Source organism: Sinocyclocheilus anshuiensis, unplaced genomic scaffold (genome assembly GCF_001515605.1).
Source record: "Sinocyclocheilus anshuiensis isolate Anshui unplaced genomic scaffold, SAMN03320099.WGS_v1.1 scaffold229, whole genome shotgun sequence".
Lineage (NCBI taxonomy): Eukaryota > Metazoa > Chordata > Actinopteri > Cypriniformes > Cyprinidae > Sinocyclocheilus > Sinocyclocheilus anshuiensis.
In genome coordinates, this window is record NW_015537957.1 from 769,505 (window position 1) to 790,384 (window position 20,880).

General features: G+C 37.7%; 2 protein-coding genes across 3 annotated transcripts in view; both read left to right on the top strand.

Annotated features, from left to right (window-relative positions):
- Positions 1 to 167: 167 nt before the first annotated feature.
- Positions 168 to 13,797, top strand: LOC107665712 (ras-related protein Rab-37-like). The gene is made up of 9 exons (XM_016456718.1): positions 168 to 643; positions 2,129 to 2,239; positions 7,044 to 7,085; positions 8,168 to 8,234; positions 10,511 to 10,563; positions 10,731 to 10,796; positions 12,194 to 12,250; positions 12,357 to 12,433; positions 12,690 to 13,797. The coding sequence occupies exons 1-9, from the start codon at positions 533 to 535 to the stop codon at positions 12,796 to 12,798; spliced, it is 693 nt and encodes a 230-aa protein (XP_016312204.1). The 5' UTR covers positions 168 to 532; the 3' UTR covers positions 12,799 to 13,797.
- Positions 13,798 to 16,541: 2,744 nt separating this feature from the next.
- The window catches only part of nherf1b (NHERF family PDZ scaffold protein 1b), a 45,701-nt gene continuing 41,362 nt past the window's right edge, over positions 16,542 to 20,880 (top strand). The window contains exon 1 of one of the 2 annotated variants that reach the window (XM_016456754.1): positions 16,542 to 17,273. In XM_016456754.1, coding sequence (XP_016312240.1) covers positions 16,788 to 17,273 — 486 coding nt within the window. In that variant the 5' untranslated portion in view covers positions 16,542 to 16,787. The remainder of the gene's footprint in view (positions 17,274 to 20,880) is intronic. The other variant, XM_016456747.1, reaches the window with a different exon arrangement.

The following is a 20,880-nucleotide window of genomic DNA, read 5'->3' on the forward strand; positions in this document are numbered from 1 at the left end:
CCTGCGGAAAAAAAACGGTTTTATTGCACACAGAAAACATATTGGGTAGCATTTGCCGCTCAACAGACGCGACGCGACAAAACCACAACGCTCCTATTATACGCGCTACCGAGAGTTCGCAGATTATAATGGGCGCGTCTGGTTTAGTCGCGTCGCTTGATGGGTGTCATTGGTCGGTCTCCTCCTCTCAATCAGTGTGATCAGATGTGATCTGGCACCTGTGTGTGTGCGTTACCCACGGGAGCCTGTTGCTCATGAGTGTTGTGGAGCGATCTGCTTCTGTGCTGTGTGAGATTATGCGCGCAACTGCACGATAACGATCATGTTTTGCGTCTTTGCGCGTTAATGGTGATGAAGAGGACGCTTTTTGGATAGATGCATTTTTTGTGTTTCTTCATAATACTCATCCTCAGCCAGCATCTGATGAAGTTTGGGCGCGTTTTAGATGCACTATGTTATGCATTTGTGATATAGTCACCGGCGCGTCTTGAGAAGAACATCGAAAGCAAGATCCCCGTTATTTGTTTCCGCGATGTCAATCAAAAAAGCAACATTGATGGAGAATGGGGTTAAAAACGGAACGTCGAGAAATGTGCTGGAGCGATGCGCCTCGGTCAACGAGTATTTTGATATTGCCTTCAAGGTGTGAGTTATATTTTATTGTTTAGTTTATTGCTGGTGTCATGATTTGTATTGTTGTTGATGTTGTTGTGTCTGAAAAATCTGCCCAGCGTTAGTTGGCACCTGTGGCGCGCGCGTGCGTCTTCTACTCGGAAATCACTTTTCAAGAATGCAAAGGCATGTTCACAGCCATGCAACTGTCTGAATTCACGTTAAATGGCTGCAAACATGTCGTTTTGCATGCACATTTAATAATAGTAACTGTCTTAATGGTACAATATAGCAGTGGTTCTTCAAAACTGGTTTTGCGTTTGGACCAAAGTGGCGACTAAACGCAGTATAAAAATTACTGATTCTAAAAAAGTAAAGAAAATAGTCAATCAGATTATAATCAATTTAGCAAAATTATTAATAGAACATAGTATTGTTCTCCCGTTTGAAAATTAACCCTATTCTTATTCTACAATGTTAGTTAGTTGCATTTTATTATTATTGCATTGAAATTATCTATAGCTAACATTGTTTTTTCCCCTGCCGCCCACAACTTGTTTTGGGTCGCAAACCACCAGTTGAGAACTACTGCTATAATAAAGTATACCGCCCTTTTTTATTTGTTGTATTTCCTCTAATATTTAAGTAATGTGATAGTAGTTTGACTTTTCCCTCACTGGTAGATAAATATTGACTCAGGGAGGGAGTCATCTGAACGCATCTGAAGACGTATTGATGTAGTCTGAAGAGACTCGACGATACAAGTCTCAGGGATTCCAGAATGATCCTTTGAGAATTTATTTTAGCCCAATAAGAGGAGCTGTTTTTGCCTCCGTCTTGTTTGAAGTGAAGAAAACGCGTAGATTTAAAGTGATAAACAATATGCAATGTTGGAATTGAGCAACAGTAGTTTCAGCAAAGAATATGATGCAATACCTGTAAAATACAATTGGGCAAACACATTTCACAATTTGAGTTTCCATTGCACAGCATTTTCTTCTGTTAAAGGGGTCATATGATGCTGCTAAAAAATAACATTATTTTGTGCATTTGGTGTAATGAAATGTGTTTATGTGGTTTAAAGTTAAAAAAACACATTATTTTCCACATACTGTACATTATAAATTGAAATCGCATCATATGACCCCTTTAAAAACAACTGCGTTTTGGTGTTAAAGTCAACATGGGAGCAAAAATAACCCTAATTACATGTAAATGCATGTTCCTGGTATATTGTGCATGATTTGCTGCTGTATAATACTCTCAATCATTTGATTCGCTCTTGTTTTCAAACCTTTTCTCTTAACCACCTGTCACACTTTCCACACTCCAGTCATTTTCGACTGACAGTTTTGTCTTGTTCCACTCAAAAATGTCGATTTATGGAAGTAAAGTGGGTTGTGAATGTCATTCCGTGTTGACTTGAACATAAAGTTGGTGAACAGTTAGAGCTTATTAAACAAAACCAGGATGTGGTTGTAGGCCTAACAGCTGTCTCTGACCCTGATGCCTTTAGGTGATGCTGCTGGGAGACTCGGCAGTGGGGAAGACCTGTGTCCTGGTGCGCTTTAAAGATGGTGCCTTTCTGGGAGGCAACTTCATTGCCACAGTGGGGATTGACTTTAGGGTGAGCCAGCAGTGGATGGAGCTGGTTTGCTTCTCTTTATACAACATGTTTATATCTACTGATGGAGGTCATATCAAGATGAATCAATTTTTTGTTGAACTGAAATAAGCATTTGATGTATTGTAAGTTTCAGAGCTAAACGTTTTGTTGCCTACTGCTTTAAATGCTCAAGCTCTTTAATGTCAGGTGAATTTGAATTGGCTCTCCATATTTTTATTATGAAATTTGATCAATACGGTTTGATTTTGCAAAAATTATTGGAACGTTATGAATGTCCTCTAATTGTTCTGAAACAAGTAGTAATGTCTAAAAACGCATAAGACATGGAGTGCATACCATATAAAATGTTCAAAAAAAGTTCCATGAACAATGTATAAATAATGCATTTTAGAACTTTTAAACAACATTCAAATTAACATTCTGTTTACATGTTAACCAGTGTTCTGAGAACATTCGTTTGCTGGGTTCTCATAGAATTAGAATGGTTATACAGTGGTTATAAACATCATTTCAGTTATCGTCTTTGGTGTAAACAAGCTAGCCTTTACATCGTTTTCTATTTAACTAACAATAGAAGTATGCTTATGATGTCAAGAAAGAGCAGCTTGTTTTTTTTTTTTAAAAGTCCATGATTGTTTCAGTCTCATCTTAACAGTTTGAGTTGCACATTTTAGTGCAGATTGTTTTATGAATCACACAAATGTCACAATATAATGCCGCTTTGCGAAGAGGCTGTTGTTGAAGGATGAGACATCACAAACTATATTAGACCCGAAAGCAAACCCGCAGCTCACAGCAAGCTGCTATTGCTCATGTGAAGAGGGTGTTTATTCCACAGACTTTGAGATAATTTACCCAAAATTTAAAATTCTGTCATCATTTACTTGCCCTCATGTCGTTCCAAACATGTATTACTTAATTTCTTCTGTGCAACATAAGAAAACGGATATATATATACATTTTTTGCTTTTTTGTCCATTCAGTGCACTGGGCACAAAAACGGTTTCGTTACCAGCATCTTTTAAAAATATTTTTTTCTTTAATTCTGAGAGTCAGAAAGAGGGAGCAAATTATTCATCAAAATCTAATATTATAAGTGGACCTCAGAGGCAAAAAACATGATGCTTAGAAAAATATGTTATGACCCTTTAACACTTACATCCAGCATCTAATCAATAAGCTGTTCTGGCACTCCATCATAGAGAGGTTGTGTGTGTGTGTATTCACTCTCCATTGGCTTTTAACTGTGCAAATCTCTGTGGTCTTCTGAAGTGGTACTGGTGCAGTCCAGCAGCCTCTCGGACAAATCTGTGAAGCCACTGTGCCACTCAAGATGTCTTGGAGTGTTTGGATATAACAGGCCAATTTTATACTCGTTCACGTTTCAGTCTGGCTAAATGATTAACCTGTCGCCACGTGACACTTTGGGTCTTGAGCTGCACCTGCCAAGCACTTGGTTGGGGAGAAAAAGAGAAAATATTTGGTTAAAACTTAACTGGGGTGTATTTAAAGTCGGCGTGAGATGAAAACTCACCTGTACTATTTTCCAAATGCATGTTAATGGTCTTATTGTGAATGATTCATCATGCATATTTATTTTTACATTTTTGTTTATTTGACCTTGCAATCTGACATATGTTGGACCTCGAGTAATTTAGTCCACTTAAACTCCGTCCCTCCATAATTGACTGCAAGCTGGAATTCGTTTTTTAGTGCAACGGCCACATCTCAAAATCCAGTCAACAGAATAGAACCCTACCGAGTCTCACGTTATGTTTCCTTTCACAATAATCTGTTACACTTTGTCGCAATACGGAAGAAAAGATCTGTTCAGTTTCATCAATACTTTAGAGACCCAGTGAAGTGATGCATATTCTATTAAAACAGAAAGTTTGAGTGCGACCTATCAAAGAGCTCATCGGCCTGTATTTCATCATTTGCTATAGTTACAATTACTACCGACATTGTCATTGTAGAGAGCATTTGATTGGACAAAAATTGGTATACGCCCCTAAATGCAAGATGAGTCATCAATATTTCGGGTTTATTTTCTCAAACTGAGAATTTAGTCATGTTTTCGTTTTTTGGAGTCATCACGGTTGATACACCAACACACTAAGAGGCCGTTGTCATTTGGCGTTAAGGGTGCGCATTTTAGTGGAGGAAAATGAAGTTTGTCATGCTCCACTAATAGATTTTTGCCCTCAAGCCAACACAGTCAATTTGGTTTCACAGTGTGTGTTTTTGCAAGAAAGTGGAGGTTAGCATAAAAGACTTTGAAACGGTCAAGGCTTAGCATGTGATGTGGACCGGTTTCGAACGTCAGATTCGAGTAGAAAGTGCCATGCTTTCAGACAGAAGGTGTCTTTAGGAAGTTCAAAAAACCTTTTAAACCCTCATTCTTTGATCGCCTGCCAACAACGTCTGAAATTAGTCTGAAATGAAGCATCTTATCTGCTGCGGCTCAGGGAAACAGTGAAGCGTTTCGGTGTTGTTTTTATTTTTTTTTAATGGCACAGCGGCAGCACTATAGCCTGTGTCTATTTTGGGCTCTTCCTTGTAGCACTTGCTCAGCATGAGGATGTGTGGGAGCCAGAGCAGAGCAAGTCTGATGCCAGAGAAATGGAAAGCCATTACAACAAATTGATGGCTATGCTTGATTTATGCTGGATAGGCAGAGGCGCTGAAAGATGTATGTTTTTCATAAATGGATATCCTTTCCGGTGTCAAAAGGGCCTCGTAACTGAAACAAGGTCGGGTTTCCATTTCTCAAATAATAGGTTGAGACTTGGAGAGATCAAGAAGATTCCTAGCGCAATTAAACCCTCATTCTTTGATCGCCTGCCAACAAAGTCTGAAATTAGTCTGAAATGAAGCATCTTATCTGCTGCGGCTCAGGGAAACAGTGAAGCGTTTCGGTGCTGTTTTTATTTTTTTTTAATGGCACAGCGGCAGCACTATAGCCTGTGTCTATTTTGGGCTCTTCCTTGTAGCACTTGCTCAGCATGAGGATGTGTGGGAGCCAGAGCAGAGCAAGTCTGATGCCAGAGAAATGGAAAGCCATTACAACAAATTGATGGCTATGCTTGATTTATGCTGGATAGGCAGAGGCGCTGAAAGATGTATGTTTTTCATAAATGGATATCCTTTCCGGTGTCAAAAGGGCCTCGTAACTGAAACAAGGTCGGGTTTCCATTTCTCAAATAATAGGTTGAGACTTGGAGAGATCAAGAAGATTCCTAGCGCAACTGATAGATGAATATCCTATAGTCATATATCATCGCCACTGCAGGAGTGGAAATTGTAAGGAATGTAACGATTTTGGCTTTGATCCCAGTCTTTTTAACATTTCCATTATTAATTATTTTAGTACTTTTGAGGAAATACCATCAATATTGGTTCATGACTGACACTAATTTAAAGACATAGTTCACCCAAAAAAAAAAGATTGTCATCTCACCTTCATGTCGTTCCAAACGTGGAAGTGAATAGTGACCAAAGGGTCTTTTGCTATTAGGAATGCCAAAAATTATTTTTGTTGTAGTTTCCATTTAGCATTATAGAAATTCACTTGACTATGATGACTTCTGCTTATGAAAAACCCAGAAATGCGAAACGGGTCCATTAGCTATTCCATCCGGAGAAGAAAAAAAACATTTTGATTATTTATTTATTTTCGAAAGCAAATGCAAAAATATAAATACTTGAGTATTGTTCAAATTTGGTATTATAAAACTGAAACGGTTCTAAAAAAGAACCAATTCTCAATTCCCAATCCTAATCAGCACTACAGTTTTTCTCAGTGGATTTCATTTTATCTTATTCTGCAGCTTTTGTTGGCTTGCCCTTGGAGAAACAATGAGACATCTGAGCTCTGCTGAACACACTTCTGTCAAGAAAAAGATTTGTGTTTTCATTCAAGTCAGATATGCAATGGTGCTTGAAGGAACAATGGAGACATATACCTGCGTTCTTATTGAACCGGTTAATGTTCTCCTCGAATTGCTTTGAGCTCTGCTCTGATTTAATTTATGCAGAACTTCCTAGAAGGAGTAAGCAGCCAAAGTGTGTCTTTGTGATTACGATTACTCTATAGTCCACCACATAAGCAGTTTTGTCATCATTTACTCTCCTGTTGCTGATAATGTGACATAATGAAAAGGTGAAGGGCGCCGTTTCTGTGTAACTGCTGGCAACTACAAATCAAACTACTTTGTGTTTTCTCTGCATGTTAAGCTGAGAAAGGAGAAAGTAGCGATAAAATGACATGCTTCAGCTTTAAACACCTACGTTTTTGATCCGTCAGCATTAACTACAGTCGGCCTAAATGGGTGCCTGTATGTAAATGTCTGCGGATGAGAATTACTCATCTCTGAAATTCTCACTTCCATTTGTGTGACTGATGTCTCTGATTGCATTGCCATTTGGTGCATGAAAACATCTGATAAGTCTGGTCTTCTCAGTGCAGAAGGTGCAATTTTTAAAACATTTAATTCACAAAGGAAGTAACGGCTGACGTCAACAGGAAATTGAGCAGGGAGCTGGTCTGTTATTTCATCTGCACTATATAATTAAGTCTATGTGGAGAGCCTGGCCACACAAAAGCAAAATTGCACAGTTAAGAGATCTCACTTTAGTAGTAGCTAAATTGTTTTCCGATTTGATTGTGCGTGATTTCCTTGAATAACAAACCGTTTACTGTTCATTATTTTGTCTTCCATTTGTGAAAAAGAAAGTGTAATGTGGTTTCCTAAGTACTTTTTTGTGTTTTAATGGGTGTTTTTTTTCTTCCTGTTGCTTGTAGAATAAGGTGGTGACTGTGGATAACATGAAAATCAAACTCCAGGTAAGCAAACAAGACAAGCATCACTATTAATTATATTGATTTGAGTACTGTATTGAACTCCTGTCCTGTACTATTTGTCATATGGTCATGAATAATGCCTCAAATCGTGCAACTTGAGCAGACGGCTACTGTTATGATCAGATGATAAAACGGATTACACACATCCCATAGCTTTAGAGTGAAGGAGGGAGCCAGTATGCATTACAAATTACACGAGTTACGTAATCAGATTACTTTTTTCAAGTAACTAGTAAAGTAACACATTACTTTTACATTTACAAGAAAATACAGGAGTTACTTTTTCAGATAAGTAACACAAGTTACGTGTTTACCCATTTATTCACTGATGTCTCTCCTGTCTTCATGTTGAGAGAAATTGGGCGCATTGTCACTTCCTTCAGCCTGACGCTTATTTATTTGTTTTGTTGTAAAAGGGCCTTTACAGTTGCCAAAAATATAACTTTTTCCTCATTTGTTATTAAAAATGAATGAGCAAGCCCAGCTCAGGTGACAAAAAGAAACACGCAAGTAACATAATGGATTACTTTCCATAAAAAGTAACTAAGTAACACAATTAGTTACTTTTTTATGGAGTAACGCAATATTGTAATCCATTACTTTTAAAAGTAACTTTTCCCAACACTGGAGGGAGCTGAGCTGTATCTACAGACCAGAATGTCATAAAGACTATGGAGTGAACTCTTACTTGGAAATCACTGATAACTCCTTAGCAACCAACTAGGAATGCCCTAGCAACCAGCCAGACTGCATGTGGTGGTGTGTTTTGCACAGGCAAGCATCGCTCACATTTTCTTCACAAAATTCAATTTGGTTGGCCTCCTGCCTGTTCAAAGATCAGGTTTATTACATCAGGACGAAATCACAAAACAAATTATTCGTAATGGTTTCAGGTTTCTCTCTTTCTATAACGGATTTGGAAAAATTACACATTTCAGATGTGGTTCATGTTGATACGTAGGGTCAATTCAGGTTAATTGGGACATTTTTTTCCCCAGTCAAGTGTCCTAAATGTACCCCTTCATGACATCTATGCTTCACCTGTTAACGCTCCTCTCCTGCAGATGTGGGACACGGCCGGTCAGGAGAGGTTCCGCAGTGTTACTCACGCGTACTACAGAGACGCTCAGGGTAAATATGCCACCTTCATTTTATTACAAGTCTTTTTAAAGCAGTAAGTCATGTAGGGCCTTGCATTACCGTGATTTTTACCATAGGTCTCAGGTGTTCTTGGGCGTGCCACAAAGTGAAGTAAACAGGTGAAATCACTAATGTTCAGCCTCAAGTGACTTAATGCTTTTATAAAATAGCGGCAATAACAACATAATAAAAAATGTGAAAATATTTTTTTGATCTTTTATTTTGATTAAATATTGCTTTAAATAAATGTGTAAATTTGCCATCATTAAACCTTATGTAAAAAAAATATAAAATAAAAATTGGCATCAGCCACTGTGTTCTCTGCTTATTGGTCTTTGAAAAGTTGGTGTTCCTAGTTGCAAAAGTGGAGTACACTGGTAAAATCACTGTAATGTTCTCCCTTGGGTCGTTCCAGTCGTTCCACTGTAATGTTCTCCCCCTAGTTCGTTCCAGGTGTAGAGTAGATATCAGTTCATCAAGCCATAGTTTGGCAGCAGGAGGGTTAAATAAAATGTTTTAAACCAGTGCTGAATAAATATGCATGTACATATTCCACTTTACAGGTTGGTTCGACTCTCCCATTGTCAATACAAGATCTCGGCCAAAAATTAACACAACTCTTGATGGAAAATTTTTTAAATTTTGTATGACGTTGTCGAAACAATGCCACAATGTTATAAAAACTAAAGGCGGTCAATGAAGTAGTAGACTGTGAAACTTGTTTTGGACAGGCAGTGTAAAGTTGTCTCAAGCACATCCCAAAGTCTTTCAATGGGGTTGGGTTCAGGACTCTGTTGTGGCCAGTCTTTCACAATTTGAGCCTGATGAATTTTGGTATTGTCATCCTGGAATATGTGCATGGGTCTTCCAACATGGCAGTTTGAGAAATAAAAATCTACGCACTGCATCCGTTAGGGTTAAAAAATTGCTGACAAACACACAACATGCCAGAAACATTAATCAATGCAATAATGATTCATTCATTAAATCTTATGTATTTGCCTATTTAAATACAAATGGCAACATATAAACACACACACACATAATAAATAAATAAATATATATATATATATATATATATATATATATATATATAGGAGGGGTGTACTCACTTCTGTGAGATACTGTATATGTATATATGTATATGTGTGTGTGTTTAAATGTGTATTTAAATATCTATATCTATATCTCAGAGGTTATTTACACTAACTCCGCCCACCAACGTATGATTGGCTAGACATTACAAAAGACAATTGTCAAACAACACCTCCAGTGGTGTAGATGGTAAAGTGCATGTCATAGTCTTTTTGACGCAATCGACCAGAGTTCGAATCCGCCTTTTGTCAAACTTTTTTTCCTCCCTTTTCAAATCTCATATCACATCAGAAAGGCATTTATTCTCAATAAAAATGAAGGAAATAATCGAAAAGAAAAGTATCGAGTAGGTTAGGGAGGGCTTTATTGTCCCAATGAGCCGGTGTCCATTTAATAATTTGAATTAAAATGATAGTTTACATTCAATACGTTATTATTGCATACTGTTTTATAATGTACTACAATACTGAAGTGCAGATAATTGCCACTATTTGCAACAAGTAGTATACTTGATAGTAGAAATCCTGCTATTTATCTTTTGGTCTACTTCACTTTGTCAGGCAGGTCCTATTTAAGAGATTTCTTGATTGCGAACAGGTGTGGCAGTAATCAGGCCTGGGTGTGGCTAGAGAACTTGAACTCAGGTGTGATAAACCACAGTTTTAACAGGGGGGCAAACACTTCTTCACACAGGGCCATGTAGTTTTGGATTTTGTTTTCCCTTAATAATAAAAACCTTCATTTAAAAACTGCATGTTGTGTTTACTTGTGTTATCTTTGACTAATATTTAAATTTGTTTGATGATCTGAAACATTAAAGTGTGACAAACATGCAAAAAAATAAGAAATCAGGAAGGGGGCCAACACTTTTTCACACCACTGTATATATATAATGTGTGTGTGTGTGTGTGTGTGTCGCCATCTGGATTTAAATAGACAAATATGAATATATACCATATATATCATAGTGTAGAAACGGTTTCTCAGTAGAGCATTTCATTCAGTTTGAGTCTCTGTGGGAGATCACTGCAGTGAACTTTAAACACTGCGTTCAAATTTTTAGTCACAACTCCTGAAGAACATGGCAGACTTTTGAGTCAGTGCTTAATTACTGTAAAGCTCAGCTCTGAAACATATGCAGTGATCTGAACATGCTGTGCTTTCCATTACAGCTCTGCTGCTGCTGTATGACATCACGAGAAAGTCCTCCTTCGACAACATCAGAGTAAGACCAACAAATACTTCAAGACGTTTTTAGATGTGTATTTATTGGATGTTGTCATGTCCTTGCTGCTGTTAGCGTGGGTTGTGAAATGATGACATGCGTTTCTACTGCAGATGCATTTCTTGTCCTTCAAAGTGATTTTTTTTTGCATGTCTATCTCTACGTAGGCCTGGCTGACTGAAATCTATGAGTATGCACAGAAGGATGTGGTCATCATGTTGCTTGGCAACAAGGTATGTGGGACTTCCTGAAAGGAGTGAACAGAAATAAGCAGCCCCTCTTGAAAGGTGCAAATAATGTTTTAATGTACATGCAGAGACACACACACGAACACACACAGACAGAGCTGCAAATCAGTTTTTTAAATCTCCTTTATGCTTCTCTATCTTTTGTGTGTCAGTGTGTCATTTCAGGCAGTAATTCATTTTAGACGCAAGCATTTTTACCACCTTTGGACGTCTTTTATCTCTTGATGTGTGGTTAGGGTGTGTTCTGGTGTAACTGCTCTAACTGGTTTTGCACTGGATTAGATAGTGCCCCCTAATGGAGCTAATGGAGCCAGAAAGCCTCCTTGTTACACATTACATGTACTTAATATTATAATAACAATTAATTATTCATAATTACATGCATGTAAACCTAAGCCAAATCCTAACCATAACCATATAGTAAGTACATGTAGTTAATCTATATAACTTAGTACTTAAATGTATAATTACACTGTAACAAGGACATCCTAAAATAAAGTGTAACGAAAAATAAAATCATATTTGTTACATCAGGGTTTGACTGCTCATATGGTATGATATAGTGAAAATATGGTGCTCAAACTCGAAGAGAAAAAAAAACTCGGTCCCACTTTATATTAGGTGGCCTTAACTACTATGTACTTGCACTTAAATTAATCTTTTGGTACAGTGCACTTATTGTGTAGATGTTTTTACATTGTACTTATACTTTAAAAATTGTTAATTTAGAGCACTTAGGTATTTGCATATCAAATATGATGCAGTAGGCTTTATTGGAATGAGCTTTATCAGCATTTGTGTCATTATGCAGTTACCACAGAATATTTCAGCTCTTCCCCTAGTGTTTACAGTAATGCATTTACAGTGAAAGTAAACTAGGCCGGCATTCCACGTTATAAAGATCTCATTGATTTACATTACAAGCTGTCAGAATCGCATTTTTCTTGCTGCACCGAATTGCGTACTTCTGCTCAGTTTGGGCCTCTGATGAAATTAGATTTTTTTCCTCCTTCAGCATGAGCACCATATTCTCCTATAACATACTATGAGTTGTAAAATGTATCAAATATGATATAAAACATGAAACACATTTGCAAACTTTTTTTTGTCGAAATGTTTAATAAATTGTTCCATTAAAAAATTTATTTTTTGATTTTTTAGACTGCCATATATCAGCCTTAACTCAGAATGTTTAATAAAATCACAACAGCTGATAAAAGAGTGCCTCATCCACTGGACCTCTATTCTCACTCTTATTGGTTAATTAAATAGAGCAGGACATGTACTGTATTTGAGGGTAGTTTCGCTTTAGTTAAGACAATGTCTTCCAAAAACACAAATGCATTGCTGTTTTATATTAATGTATAATTGTGTTCATACAGTCAGACATGGCCGCTGAGAGGGTGATCACACATGAAGAAGGGGAGAAGCTGGCTAAGGTATGAGTGTAAATTAATTTAACATGTCCATGTACCTGCTATTACAAATGATCAGTAAACATCGCAGTTTATTTAACTGCAATACTCTGCTTTTTCTTTATTGAAGGAATATGGAGTCCCTTTCATGGAGACCAGTGCCAAGAACGGTGTCAATGTGGAACTCGCTTTCCAAGCCATAGCAAGGTTTGAGGATTTTTTAAATATATTATAAACATTTAGTGAATTTTACACGTCACTATTAAACAGTCATAAGTGTCTATCTTTTAATACACTCTATACAGTACAATTAAGCGTAGTTTTTCACAAGTTTATTCAAACCTAAGAGTATCAGGGTTTTTTAAGGCTTTGTCAAACCATCATTCAAAGTTTGCCTTGAACTTCTCTTTCTAGTTATTACACTGAAACTGATGAATATGTTTTCTCTTTTATTTCCACACAGAGAACTCAGGCACAGAAACATCCAGCAGCCCCACGAGCCCAAGTTCAAGATTCATGATTACATCGAGTCACAGAAGCAGAAGTCCAACTGCTGCGGCAGCCTCATGTGACCAGCTCCACGTCTCCATCTCCAGACGACAGATATTCCTACACAAATACGCGTGTGAATGAAACGTGCTTTTTGATGTGTCTGATTCCCCAGACCCCTGTTCGCTTTATAGTCAGGAATATACAGCCAAATACTGCTGAGGTGCATCAGAGTAATACGTTTCTGCTTTATAAACTGTATTAATCCAGGTGTGTACAGTACCCAGGTGTGTCTGATTATTCCAGGTTTGTGTAATGTGGTTTCTGGGTTTCTTCTCTAATGGTTACAGCCTCTATCTACACACACAGTATAAAATATATTAGTATTGAATTACATTATATGCCACGCAAATGTGCTCGGGCCGTGAGCTTGTGTCTGTAGTGTTGTTTTTTTAAAGTTCTTTACTGTATATTTGAGTGTCTTGCAGAGTCAGAATATTAGCTTATGTTAAGTATCATGTTTACAATCAGTATATATTGACTTGAAAACAATCCTAACACAGCTTGACCGAGTCAGGCCTGATTATGAGGTAATATGGGTTTCTTTTTGCTTCGCGTACAAGCATGTCACACTTTCATACCTGTCACACTCACTGTATGACTTAGAGATTGATGTGAAATGTAAATCTGGATTGTATCGTACAGTATTTTGATTTGTCTCATACCTACGCTTTACATTGTTCACAGTGTTCACAAAGTGCCATGAGAAAGTCCATTGTAACCACATGTGAGTGAGGGTTTTTTCCACCGTTTCATTTATTGAATATTTAAAGCCACAGGGGGGCGGTATTATACACCGAGAATTACTAATAAATGATAACGAAGTTAACGATTTAATTGCCTTACCTTTGACATTTCAAATATGTGTCCTGTACTTTTGAATAATAAAGTGAGTTGTGAACATCAGGTTAACTTATTGGTCTCGGTTTGGGACACGAGAAGATGAACAAACTTTATTTGAATGAGTAAATGCTTGTGTTGTACTATTCCGTGTAAGTTGTTTTGCATAAAATCATCTGCCAAATTAATAAATGTTGATGTTATTTGATCTTGGCGAGACATTCGTCTAGTCCCGGTTTCCTATACAGCTGATGTGTAGCCCACATTTGCTCCTTCACAGGGCAAGAAACCCCAAAATCTGGCACAAGTAGGCCTACACACAAGAACATGAATAAGAAAAAAAGAGTAAACTTATGTGTTGATGTTTGTTATGCAACAAAATATTGATTAAAATTGTGATATTACATTTTAAAAATCTGGCACAAGTAGGCCTACACACAAGAACATGAATAAGAAAAAAAAGAGTAAACTTATGTGTTGATGTTTGTTATGCAACAAAATATTGATTAAAATTGTGATATTACATTTTTTCAATTCCATTGGAAAATATTTGATAGGAAAATATTCTGCTTACCTTGATTTTTCTTTGTTTTCCACGTGTTTTTTTTTCAAGATCTTAACTGACACTGATGTCTCCCTGGAAGTGCACTAAGTGCACTTTTTTTTTTTTGTTTTGGCAGGAGGAAATGAAGCCATAACTGCAGTTGTCATTTATTTATATAATTTAACATGGCATAAATCAGTTGTCTATATAATAATTTAAAATCTATTTTTTTATGCATGATAGGGTAGAGTGGGGTAAAATGCACCCCTACTGTTTTCCCCAAAATTATCACAAGATAGAGTCAAGAAATTTTTTTTTTGTAACATTACGTTGACAAGAGTGATGTAGAAGTATTCACCATGAAGCTTACACTGGTGATGTATCTGAGAGAAAACGGATTTCACAGTAAACGATCAAATTTTCAGCAGTAAGAAAAAAAAGTGTTTTAAAGCCTGTTGTTTTGTAGAACAAGGGTTCTCGGAGTCAAACCTCTCCATTAAGTACCCCCAGCACTGCACGTTTTGTATGTCTCCCTATATCTGACACACCCAGTTCAGGTCTTGCAGTCTCCACTAATGAGCTGATGAGTTGAATCAGGTGTGATAGATGAGGGAGACATACAAAATGTGCAGGGCTGGGGGTACTCCAGGACAGGTTTGAGAACCACTGTTGTAGAACATCACAGTTATATATGATATGAGAACAGTAGGGCCTGTAGACAGGGAGCGTGTGTTATTTAATAGAAATATAATTTATATTTTCAGAATGACAATTTTTTTTCAAACATAGTCTGTGGGGTAAAACGCCCCCAGGGGGCACGGTTTACTTGCTGTAGCTACTTTATTCTGAACGTCAAATCCTTTGTTTTTCCATCAAATGTATTAGTTGGTTGAATACAAATATTTGGACTTTATATATATAAAAATTACCTCAAATTAGCATCAGTTAGCAAGCCAGTTAGCATCAGCTAACAAAACTTTTCAAATAGGCTATTATAATTTTGTAATTCATAATTACTGATTATGTTTTTTCATTTCAAGCTAAAACTGCCTGTACTCTGATTTTGCTGTAATTGTATAAAGCAAATTGCTTTTTAAAGGGGTCATATGATGTTGCTAAAAAGAACATTATTTTGTGTATTTGGCGTAATGAAATGTGTTTATGCGGTTTAACAATAACTGTACATTATTGTTTCTCCTCTATGCCCCGCCTTTCTGAAACGCGTCAATTTTTACAAAGCTCATCGGTCTGAAAAGCGAGGTGTGCTGTGATTGGCCAGCTATCCAGTGCGTTGTGATTAGCTGAATACCTCAAGCGTGTAACGGAAATGTTACGCCCATCACCATACTTTGATGCCGTGTCCCGGAGACAAAACCAATAAAACCCATTACAAACGAGGCATTTGTGCGGCCTAGAGTGAGTGGAGGCCGGCAGGCTAGAGAATGGTGCGGCCGGCGGGCTTGCGGCAACCATATGTGACGACCCCGGGATGGACTCCGCGACTCCGGGCTGAAAGCCAATCCGGCGATCCACAGCGCGAAGTTGATGTATTTCCTCAGCGACCAGCACGGATTAACGGCATGACGAAGTGGATATCGTCCTCTTTTGGAAGACCAAACAAAGTAGTTTCGCTTTCACAACGAAACACACAGCATCTCGACATGGTGGCAGCAACAATACTACAGTGAGAATAAAAGTTACGCCTTCTTTCTTTGCGTGAACATTTGGGCGGCGTTATGCAAATCTTCCCACATAGTGACGTAGATATGTGGGGGCGTGTTAGAACGAGCCGTTTTAGGTAGGCGTGGTTGACTCTTAACTTTTATAAAAAAAATATCTCTTTGGATTTGAGACTTTAGTCTTTGCAACTTTACAGATCTTCTTTATGCACCAAGCGCTTATAACACTCCAAAGAGAAAGGAAAAATTGAAATCGCATCATATGACCCCTTTAAGACTTGGGGGCACTTTACCCCACCCATGGAGCAAAACGCCCCCTTGGAACAAAATTAATTGTTATTAAAAATCTAATTGCATGAAAACTCTGGATATTTTTCATACTTGATTTATAATTTATGTCATTGTCACTAAAACTATGATAACTTTTCTGAACACGTTTAACTTTTGTTTCACAGAAAAAAATTACACAGTCCTTAAGGGGGCGTTTCCCCCCACTCTACCGTAATCAATTTATATTATAAAAAAAGCTAACTTCCAAACCTGGTCATTCCAGAGGGAGATTTGTGTCATTTGTGAAGTGTGCTCAGGTGTTGGGCCCCTGTCACATAACCTGAGTGTACTGATGACATTACTGTAAATAACAGAAGTCGAAAGTGCAAAAAAAAAAGTCCCAGCGATTACAGTTCACTCTGCTTTCTCTTTATGAGTGCAGAGAGGAGGAGGTTCTAGAGGAGTCACTCCTCCATGGGCTGGATTTGGATGCTGATGTGCTGCCGATCAGACAAACAGTCGAACACTAGAACTTTCTCTTCACACTTTATATCAACAACAAATCCCTTCATTTACTGAGGCCGAGCGGGTTAACATGCTTCATCCGTGAGCATCCGACTCTCATTTTCCCTTCATTTCTATTTATTTGTCAGATTAAATCAACAGGTGACTTTGCGTGATGCCCAGCCAGACTCTGCGCCCGCGTCTCTGCGTCGTGGAGAAGGGCGAGAACGGATACGGCTTCCATCTGCACGGAGAGAAGGGCAAAAGCGGCCAGTTCATCCGCCTGGTGGAGCCCGACTCCCCCGCCGAGGTGTCCGGTCTGCGCGCCGGCGACAGGTTGGCGTTCGTGAACGGAGAGCGCGTGGAGAGCGACAGCCATCAGCAGGTCGTGGCGAGGATACGCGCCAGCGCCGGGAGCCTGCAGCTCGTAGTGGTGGACGCCGACACCGACCAGCTGCTGAAGAAACACGAGCTGAAGTGCTTGAAGGAGTTTGTCACGGAGGGCATTCCGGTGCCCGAGTACGGTGATGATGACCCCGAGATCAGCGACGAGATGATGCGGGACGACACGCCGCCGCCGGTGCCGGAGAGGAACGGAGAAATCTTCCCCGTTCACATTCCCGCGGTGGAGAAACTCAGGACATCCATGAGCTCGGAGACGGTGAGAGACCGGCAGAGCTTCGACTGACGCTCTGATTCAAACGTACCGTTTTAGAAGTAAAATATAGCTAGTAATCATTCAGTAACTACTGTTTGTTTAAGTAGGGTGTAGTGTTTTTTATAAGTAGCCTACTATATTACCATACCTGCCGTAACACTTACAGTATAAGTTCCATATTGTAAGTTTTTATGAATTAACAAGTTATCTGACAGAAAAAGGGTAACACTTTATTTTGACAGTCCACTTTAGACATTCTACTAACAGTAAGTATTTTGCAACTAGGTGTCAACTAGCAGTCATTAGAGTATTAGTAGACTGCTTAATATTCATTCATTCAGTATCTTCTAACACTTTATTTATGTATTTATTTATTTTAATCTCTTTATTTTAATTTTCTTAAAAACAACATAGACACACAATGCCACAAAATAGCTACTATAAGAATAAATAACACATCAAACTTCTTAAACAGTAACACTGTACATGTTATAAGAGCCAAGTATTTTAAGCTTTATAACCCCCCCCCCCAAAAAAAACACAAAAAACAAAAACAAAAGGAATCTTAAAGTGCTTTACAAACAAATGTTTTGTACATGAGCAACAGAGTGATAATATAGCCTACAATCTTTTATCCTGATGAACAGCAACAACCGCAATCCAAATAATGTATAATCAGACAGTTTGATTAAAGGAGATGTGAACCAATATACTCAGTCCACCTGTAGGAACAATCTTATTGGTTTCCCAATCGTATTATTCTACTAACCCTAAACCTAACCTAACAGTCTGCTCTGAGAGATAGTAGGCATGTAGTTGCAAATTAATGAGCATTAGTTGACACGAAGTTGCAAAGTTACTTATAGTTAGTAGAATGTCTAAAGTGGACTATCAAAATAAAGTGTAACCGAAAAAAAAGTACTATGGTAGCCTACTTCTATAGTTCTTAGTTCCTCGGTATTATTCTGTGTAGTTTAATGCATCATGCAAACACTTCATTTATGATTATGATAATCATTTACCATGGTATTATTATGTACATAAAGGATGTAAACCCTTGTGAAGTGTGCTTAATTGTATACTTTTAACACTTATACCCCCGGTTTCACAGACCAGACTTAAGCCTAGTCCCAGACTAAAATATAAGTCTGAGCTGTTTCAACTGGAAGAAACTTGCACTGACTTAAAATATATCAATGCCTTCGTTTTGTCTCAAGATGCACACCAGTAATGTTTTTTTTCTAAGGCACGATTATAAAAATTACTTAAATGTCCTATAATTGAACTATGGCCTAATCCTGGCTTAGTCTAAGCCCTGTCTGTGAAACCAGGCCATAGTGTATTTCAAATCTTAAAAGTATATATAAAAAATAAAAAAAACAATGTACTTGTACTAATTGTACTCTTAAATTATACTAATATAATATTGATTAAATTAAATGTCACTTAAGTGTACTTAAAGGAAATACATTCATGACTACATTTCTTAACACACTTAAGCATACTTTAAACCATTATGGTTTAATAATCTTTTGTCATGCTTTAAATAAGTGCACTTATTTTGATGTATTGTAGATAATATTAATTAGCTAAATAAAAGGCCACTTAAGTGCACTTAAAAAGACACTTTCATGACTGTTTCTTAATTCAGTTAAGTACACTTTTAAAAGTGCACTTAAATCAAAAGTTTCACTCAAAGTACATTATTAAATCATGTTTTTATATTATTTTGTTGAAATACACTCATTTTGATGTGTTGCCTTACATAAAGTACATGTAAAATACTTGATTATAATTTTAATTGTAGTTGTATTCAATATTACTTTTAAAGTAAATGTAACTTAAATGTACTAAATGATGTCATCATTACAAAGGCGTAATGACATATATAAGCATAAGACAATTATTAATATAAATTACATTAAAGTATATTATACTATAATGAAATTACATATAAAGATGCTGTGCTTAAATGGGTGAAACTTAAAGGTCCCATGGCATGAAAATTTCACTTTATGAGGTTTTTTAACATTAATATGAGTTCCCCTAGCCTGCCTATGGTCCCCCAGTGGCTAGAAATGGCGATAGGTGTAAACCGAGCCCTGGGTATCCTGCTTTGCCTTTGAGAAAATGAAAGCTCAGATGGCCCAATCTGGAATCTTCCCTTTATGTCGTCATACGGGGAAAGGTTACCTCCCCTTTCTCTGCTTTGCCCGCCCAGAGAATTTGGCCCGCCCATGAGAAAATGAGCTACTACCGTGCGAGGCGAGCGCAATATTTTTTTTTCCTCCAGAGACATCATGGCTTGCAAACGAGCAAGCATGGCAGTTGCCCCGCCTCTCTCCTCCTCATTAGCATTTAAAGCTACAGACACAGAAATGGCACGTCCTAAGGAAAGCTCATTGTGGGACTGGCTCGTAGTGGCTGAAATTCTGCACCAAGGCTGAATTTCGGGAAAGAGACTTCAGATACAGTACTAGGGACCACTTAGGCCTATATAAAAGCATCCAAAAAGCAGCATGTCATGGGACCTTTAAGAAGAACTCTAAAGTTCAGCTAATTGCGTTTAATATAAATTTATAGTAAAACACATTTTCATTTAGTTGCACATAACATGCGGTTAAGAGTTTGAAAACATTATATTCAGCTCACACATAAGTATATTCTTTTTTTAAAGTATGCTAAAAGTGTACCTCTTTTTCACAAGGGAAGTTATGTAATAATAATCAAGCATTGAAAACGTACTTGTTAAGCACTAATCGAAACATCTGCCCTCTATACAGTATATCAACATACTAGCACTGAAATAACTAGTTGTTTCATATAACCCATTAACAAAGTATGATATGGTCTTTTTTACATCATCCATGATACTTCCATGGTAATCCCTGAAGTACCTTGGAGCATCATGCAAATACATGGTGTATGAATATGGTACTTGTTTATCACTTTACCTTATACTGCCACTGTACTTTTTTTGTAAAGGGTGAACTTAACCCTAAATCTAATCCTAAACCTAACCTTTGTCTCTATTAGTCATGCTTTATTCACAGAAATGTCTCATTACATCCGCTAATTAAGTTTAATTAAGATTTTTTTTTGTCCATATGTGCAGTTGAAAAACTGCTTTGTATTCCTCAAGCAATTATAACAGTGCTATGACAACTGTGAAACAAACACCTACACACTGTAGTGCACTTGGCAGATCACACATACCTAGTGCTTCAGTCACTGACTGTGGGTGGCTGGCGTGTTGAGGAGGACGTCCAGCACAGGAAGACAGTTAGTTCTCACAGAAGACAAACAACTCCATTAAGCCTTGTTCCAGAGTAAACCCAATTTCACACCACAAGTTCCAGGATGTGTTAGGAACATTGTTACCTCGAACACCGTCACGTAAAGCGGCTCACCTGAGGAACAGATCATCTGTGTGTTTCAGAGCTGAAGGATGATATTTTGCTCAGATGAAGTGCAGCTGTCTGAGAAAGCTCGTGTGTTTTTCTCACGCATGACTCTATTATTTGTTCAGACGGTTGTAACCACACTGTCTTTTGTGTGTGTGTGTGTGTGTGTGTGTGTACCTGGTATTTATCACGTTATGGGGACCAAA